The 7,500-nt window shown below is 47.1% G+C and overlaps 2 protein-coding genes across 3 annotated transcripts in view; one reads left to right on the top strand and one right to left on the bottom strand.

The window, feature by feature from the left end:
- Nucleotides 1-1,748: 1,748 nt before the first annotated feature.
- Nucleotides 1,749-4,816, top strand: bbs10 (Bardet-Biedl syndrome 10; the record flags this gene model as incomplete). Its single annotated transcript, XM_084477838.1, has 4 exons — nt 1,749-1,939; nt 2,307-3,341; nt 3,949-4,478; nt 4,626-4,816. The coding sequence occupies 4 exons, from the start codon at nt 1,749-1,751 to the stop codon at nt 4,814-4,816; spliced, it is 1,947 nt and encodes a 648-aa protein (XP_084333964.1).
- A 1,779-nt stretch (nt 4,817-6,595) lies between these two features.
- cd9a (CD9 molecule a) overlaps nt 6,596-7,500 on the bottom strand; it is a 6,181-nt gene continuing 5,276 nt past the window's right edge. For both annotated transcript variants that reach the window (XM_084477513.1, XM_084477514.1), the window contains exon 8: nt 6,596-7,500. This exon is cut by the window's right edge and continues 175 nt beyond it. The gene's annotated coding sequence lies outside the window, so the exon portion shown is untranslated.

Here is a 7,500-nt window from a genome sequence, read left to right as displayed (position 1 = left end):
TGTGTGTGTGTGTGTGTGTGTGTGTCTGCGTGTGTGCCCATGCACCCCGCCAGGTTGAGCATCTGGCTCTCCCTGCGTCCTGTCTCACGTCTATGTATAGATGATGCTGCCTGAATTAGAACCTAAGGATGTGGTTTCTGCAGCAACACACTGATCAGGTTCTGGCCCCGCCCCGTTCACCTTGAGGGAGCAGGGATGGAGAGGAGGAGCAGAGACCTGAATAACCTTTGTAAAAAGACACCTGCAACTGTAATCCTTGTAATAGACATGGTTTATTTACAGATGGGGGAACACTCTACAATACGGCTACAACCATTTACCATTAATTACCATGAGTTAATATGAGCAAACAATGAATCAATAGTTAATTAACAGTAAACTAATGGACTTGTAATTAGATATAATTGGTTTGTTCCAATAAGACCATTAATATATGAATATAGTATAATAATATAACAATGTATATCATATATATATATATATATATATATATATATGATGATAGATGATAGATACTTTATTGATCCCCAAGGGGAAATTCAAGGTCCCAGTAGCTTAAAGACATCACACATACAACACAGGATATATATATATATATATATATATATTACACTTTCCACTTTATATATATAACACTCTTTACACATTTATAAATATCTTAATATATTATTTTGCAAAAGTGCAAATATTGTAATTCTAGAAAGAACATTATTTTGATAAGAGACACAACATTGTGCAAACATATACTTTTTATTATTATCAATTGGTGAATTGAAAAACTATTACTACTATTACTACTACTATGTACTGCTTTACACAATAGTCAATGCAAGAAGTACAACTCACAGAGAATTCTGCTGCATATGATAATACTCCTGTTTAAGCAGTGTTTACAGTGCAAACAGATAAATAGATTACAGTGATTTCATACATAAATGTATATATGGAAAAATATAAACAGAATATTCTTTACATGGAAAATATATGCATATAACTAAATGTCTTTAACTTTTTGCATATGCTATGTTGTTGTTGTTACAAATATAAATGTTGAACATGACAGTTGGTTCTGAATTTTTGTATTTTATCTTATAAAAGAAGGTATGCTTCATTCTTAATATAGTATCGAGGCAAAAGTTGTTAATCTGGTGGTTTAACCCATTATCTACAGCTGCACTTGAACATGCACTAGCTCGGCAAACTAGCTGTTCATACCTCCGTGCACTAGGTGGCGACGATGACACGTTCTCATTCAAAAAATCACCTGCAAATATTCGAAGAAGCATGGTTCCTAGGAGACAGACACAACCAAGCGACATTCACCCAGATGATGACGCCAGATCTGTGGTGATTTATCTATTTTCTTGGTAGTATATAATTCATAGATGTAATGTTTTTCTGCGTTTGCAGCGTGCAACCTTTCTACCTTTCTAATAAAACGTGTGTTTCCTGTACATCGGTAAAGCTATCTACCGTGCCCAGCTAAGTTTTGAAACTCATGTAATGAGTTCAGCACATCCTTTTTGCTTCTGACTTGCTGAACAAAAACTGAGATATACAGTCATGAGCTAGAATGCAACTGAACTGCTAGAAATACCGTCGTACTAGGACATGCACATATTTACTACTGTTTACGATTTGACAAACAACGCTTACAACTGCTCCACAAGTGACCATTGAAAAACAATTGAAACGTTCAACATGTTACCATGCCATTTCTATTTTGATTGTAATTCTGTGTTTCCTAGATGCAGCAGGTAAAGCACCTTCACCTGAAACATGTGGTGCAGACCGTGTGTGTGCTGGAGGGGGTCATTCTGCGCAGCTTTGGACCCGATGGAGGCCAGGTGCTCTTCACTCGAGATACGGGACAGCTGATGTTGAGCCGCAGTGGGAAACAAATCCTTACAGCACTGCGGCTCGACCACCCACTGGCCAGGTAGACGAGCAGAGCCTTTCTCTTCACCACCTCCCCTGTGGCTTAATGTTCTCTAACACAATTACTACAGCAGGAAGTCTTCTAATCTAGAGCTTAGGCAGTTCAACTCCCAGCCGAAAGGTCATAGGTTCAATACCGGATGTCTGCTGTTTACTGTAAGGATCCTTGAGCAAGATGCCTTACCCTGACATGCTCATTAAGGACATGTTAATGCAAATATTCACTGGAAGTGACTGGTAGATTACTTAATAATCAAACAGTATACTAGGTATACTGTATACTACCTTGATCATCAATACACAAAGTAACGATGATATTATCATGAGAACCGGAGATGAGTGAGCTCTTTGTGCTGCGCGTGTTGCAGGATGGTGGTGGAGTGCGTGTGGAAACACAGCACAGTCACCGGGGACGGGTCAAAGACCTTCATCCTACTGCTGGCGTCGTTACTGCGAGGGATTCAAACGGCGGCCAGCAAGGGCTCCGACGGCAGCCACGCCTACGCGACCAGCGCCGCCGTGCTAGCCGCCAGCGCCAGACACACCGCAGAGGAGCTGCTGGCCTTCGGGCTGGCGGAGCTAGCTGAGGTCATCCGCGTCGGGGTGGTCCCTCACACCGCTGCCCTCTCCTGGGAGAGCGGCCTCAAGCACAGAGACCCAGAGGCTCCGCCGCACTCTGACACCGACGCAGACGCCTGTCCCGTTCTGAGGCTGCTGGCGACGTTCTTTTACACGCGGCTGGGACCCGCGCACTCCCGGCTCATCAGCCGCCTCACCCGCGACCTGATCTCCCTCTGGAGGCTCCCCACGGACCCTCCGTCCCTCACCCTCCACCTCCTGGAGAGGAACTTTGCGGCGCTGCACACCCCCGTGTGCGGCTTCCCCGCGGGGGGGTCCCGTCTGGTGGAGGGGCAGGTCATCCACAGGGACTTCGCCACCTCGCCCCGCCCACCGCACCCGGAGCAGCAGCAGCACCAGCAGCAGCCCGTCAGAGCCGTGGCGCTGGTTGGCGCGGGGGGCTCGCTGCAGCCGAGCGTGCTCCGGGAGGGGGCGGTGCTGCAGGTGGGCGGTCCGGGCGGGGGCCGCGGGGGGGCGGAGGAGGTGGACCCCGAGGGAGGGGTTTTGAAATACAGCGCCTGGGCGGAGCGGTCGCTGGAGGGGGCGATGGGCCGGCTGCGGGGCCTGGGCGTCACGCTGATCCTCTCGGCGGGGAAGCAGACGGAGGCGGCGCTGGCGGCGGCCCGCCGCGCCGGCGTCGGCGTGGTGGAGTGCGTGGACGAGGAGGAGCTGGCGCTGTTCGCCCAGCTGAGCGGGGCGAGGCCCGCGGCGGAGTGCGGGCGGGTCGGTCGGGAGCACGTCGCTCAGCTGAGCTTCTGTAAACCCATAGTGCTGGGGGCGCATAGGTGGGTCACGCAGACACGCGCGCACGCACGCACGCACGCACGCACGCACGCACGCACATTTAAATGCTTTTATTTGGATCCACATTTACAAAGAGGGGAAAAAAGATCCAAACATTTTCATGGTTACAGGTTCATCAAGCTACAAGCCTTTGCAAGGCCTACATGATAAATTAAGTTATTAAACACCGAAAACTTAAGGATAAACGAAACATCTTTGCCTCCAGATTCACACACACACACACACACACACACACACACACACACACACACACACACACACACACACACACACACACACACACACACACACACACACACACACACACACACACACACACACACACGCCACAAAGAGCAGCTCTGTGCGCTGTGTCTGGACACCACCTTGTGTCCTCCTTCTGTCTGCTGCTTATTTCTTTTTATGTTAGTAGTTTGTCTATACTATCTATCTTTACTTTAATTTGCCTCCCAACCCATCAGGATCATAATCCCTAACTGGGTGCTCTTTTTTTCTTACATTGTATGATTGTCTCGGTGGCCTACTTCCTTATTTTAACGACGTCCTGTAATACAAACATGTACTTCCCCTCTCCTCCCGTTCCCCCAGGTACGTCCACGTCGGCTTCTCTGCGCCCGGGGCGCGGCCCCACAGCCTGGTGCTGTGCGGCGCCGGGGAGGGGCAGGCGGAACAGGGGCCGCGTGCCGTGCGGGACGCGCTGCGCATGCTCCTCGTCATGTGGGAGCCACGGCAACGCACCGCAGAAGACGAGCACGCAGCCAGCCCCAGAGGCCCCTCGCGCCGTCACCGACCGGGACGGCCGCACGCTCTTCAGACGCGCCCGGACGGAGCCGTCCCGTCCCGGGAGGGCGCGCTCGATCCGCGGGGCGTCGTCCCGGCCGGCGGGGAGTTTGAGCTCCTGCTGCACCACGCCCTGCTGCAGCGCGGCCAGGCCTGCTCGGCGGCAGCGGGGCCTGGCGGCGGCGGGGGCGGCGTCCCCGCTCTGTGCCGGCTGTTGGCGGACGCTCTGCTGACCGTCCCCCGACACATCTACTCCCAGGGGCCTCGGCGCCTCCTGCAGGCCCAGAGGCTCAGCCTGGGGGGGAGCGGCAGCACGTCGCTCCGCTCGGGGCTACAGCGTGACGCTGGTGCTGGTGGTGGTGGTGGTGGATGTGATGGTCTTGGTGATGGTGGTGCTGGTGGTGCTGGTGGTGCTGGTGCTGGTGGACTTTGTGTTTCCCTAGCTGCTGGTGAGCAGAGCCCTGGTGCCCCCCCCCGTGCGTCAGATGCAGGGCTCGAGTCGGTCTTCGGTAAATACCAGCTGATTCTGGCTGTGCTCCAGTGTCTGTGTAGTGTTTTGCGTGCAGATGCCGTGCTGCATGTGCACAAAACGTCACGAGCAATTGCTTCGTTGGAGGACACAGACGACGACGACGATGGCGATGACGATGATTATGATGATGATGATGAGTGTTAAATATAACTGCAAACTTTAAATGGCAAAGTATGCATCTGTTTATTTATTAATTTTTTTTATACAAGAGATTTCTATCTGTTAAGCCATTTTGTATTTGTTTTCTACATGTATTTATATCAGGTCTCTCGGACAATAAATGTCATTTAGTAGTATTTTGTCTAATTTATGTATTCAAAAGTGTGACTGACCTTTCAGAATATTTTTATACTGACAACGCATCTTATCGCCGTTGGGTACAGAACAGGCGTGTGTGTCTGTGTGTGTGTGTGTGTGTGTGTGTGTGTTGATCTTGGCCTGTGTGTTACTGTTCACGGCAGACCCCTAGGTCATGTGAACATTCCGTTCTCTTATCTCTGCCTCCTACCTTCTTCCCTTGGAGAGCTGACAAGCTATTGTATCAACAGCATAACCACTCAGACACAAAAATATATAGTTGAACTGTTATAATCAGTGTTATCAACATTTTTAGGAGGGCTAAAGAGTCAGGCAAGGACAACACCCAACTGTCATCAGCCCAATCAGCATTTCCTTGCTGTGATCAGAGGAGCCTTTAACCAATCTCTGAAGATTTTCTTCAAGGGAATTGTGACTCATTTTTCCACAGAAGGCAGTATGATCAGACACGCACAATCAGACACGCACAACCGAAGACGTGCATGGGCTTCATTAGGAGTCCTTAAAGGGGTAGTTCAGGATTTTGGACGGGTCTCATTTCCAAGTGAGCCAGTGTGTTATTTATCATTGGAGACCGTTTTCAACACTTTTCATTCAGTCCTTCTAGTTGCAGAAATAGCTGGTGCTAGGCTAGCGCAGGTCGAGGGGAACTGCTAGCCTGCCAATAAAAACAGTTTTACCCACTCCTGAGGCAAACCAATTATAATGCCCGACTATCGATGTAAATGTCTGTGTTGATAGAATAGTATTAGAAATAAACTTACCCTTGCATTGCATTGCATTTAGTTAATAATACCTGTAGTTGGACGCAAGCTACAGCAGCTGCGAACTGATATTACCTGGAGTGCGCTTCTCTGTTTATGTTCTGCTGTAGTGAATTGGTTGCTACACAGGAGCAAAGTGTAATTCCGCCGCTGCTGAGAAAGTAGTCCCCCAAAATGTAATGTGATCATTGTGATACAAGGATAGTTTTATTTCTAATATTATTCTATCAACACAGACATTTACATCGATAGTCTGGCATTATAATTGGTTTGCATCGGGTGTACTTCGGAGTGGGTAAAACTGTTTTTATTGGCAGGCTAGCAGTTCCCCTCGACTTGCGCTAGCCTAGCACCAGCGATTTCTGCAACTAGAAAGACTGAATGAAAAGTGTTGAAAACGGTCTCCAATGATAAATAACACACTGGCTCACTTGGAAATGAGACCCGATGTCCAAAGTCCTGAACTACCCCTTTAACTAATATTCCATGAGTGTACTTGTGATGGATGTGAGTGTTGTGAATTTTCCTTTGTTCTTCATTTGGAACAAACTGATTACTGAACTGAGTCAGAACAACCACAAACAACAGTAAACAGAGAAAGGAGATTCAGACACAGGGGACGCCAGCAGTTACTTTCCTGTTTATATGAGAAGTTCCTCAAAATGTTTTCAAACTTGGAACACACCCTTTACACTGAACGCATACTATATCCTAAATATTATGAATGTGTAAGTTCTATCCAAGAAACTGGAGAGTACTGTCTTGCTTCAGTTTCAGGTCAGAAGGTAGATTCAGCACACATACAGACGATGAAGGTGGATTTGAGTTTATTTGGCTTTTTCACACCTCACTCTGTGAGTTCTCTCTCTCTCACACACACACACACGCACACACACACACACACACACACACACACAGTTCATACAGTGCATACAGCATGAATCAGTGTGTCACTTGGAGATGCGAAGGACATTATAAAAGATCAAGCATGTGTTCCACAAACTGCAGGTACCTTAAACATCTTTACAAATCTATTACAAATAAAAGAAAAAGAACAAACAAAATGAGTCAGAGACTTAAAGGCGTTTCATTGTGAGGAGAATATGATGTTGGAGTGTTAAGCTGTAAGGAAAATTGTAAGGAGATGTGTAAGTATTCCTAAAAAAGACACTTAAATAATATTCCCATGGAAAGAAACTACTGTTATCAGTTCACAACCTGACATTATCAAGACAGGGGAAGTATATAGTTGAGTTTAAAAAAAGTATATTTGGTCTAACGATATGAAATGGTGGTCAATAGTGGAGTTAACAAAAATATATATTTGTTATGACGGTTTGTTTGTTTTTGGCCTGGGGCCTTGATTCTCCTTTGTCATGGCTGAACCCACAATAAAATGTAAATATAAATATGTTTAGAAAACAATGTGACTGTACGTCGCGTTGTTTCGATTATTAACGTTTCACAAAACAAATTTTTCATCAAGTAATCACAAATGACGTATTATTTCTGTATCACATTTCACACAGATGATGTCCGTCGTATATATTTGGACCAACCACATTGTACCAAGTCCAGGAAGGTAAGTCAGAGCATTTTGGCAATATATAGCTCCAATGAATTGAATCGATCGATAAACCATTAACCCTATCGACCACATGGTCACAGCCACGTGACGTATCGATACCAGCGAGATTGGCGTCGTCAGCGTACCTATTGGCAGTGGGTGTCCTGGGACCCTAAAGA

This window comes from Micromesistius poutassou (genome assembly GCF_964030765.1).
Source record: "Micromesistius poutassou genome assembly, chromosome: 13".
NCBI classification, from domain to species: Eukaryota; Metazoa; Chordata; class Actinopteri; order Gadiformes; family Gadidae; genus Micromesistius; species Micromesistius poutassou.
Note: the sequence above shows the minus strand (reverse complement) of the source record. Positions and strands in the feature narration are given on the sequence as shown.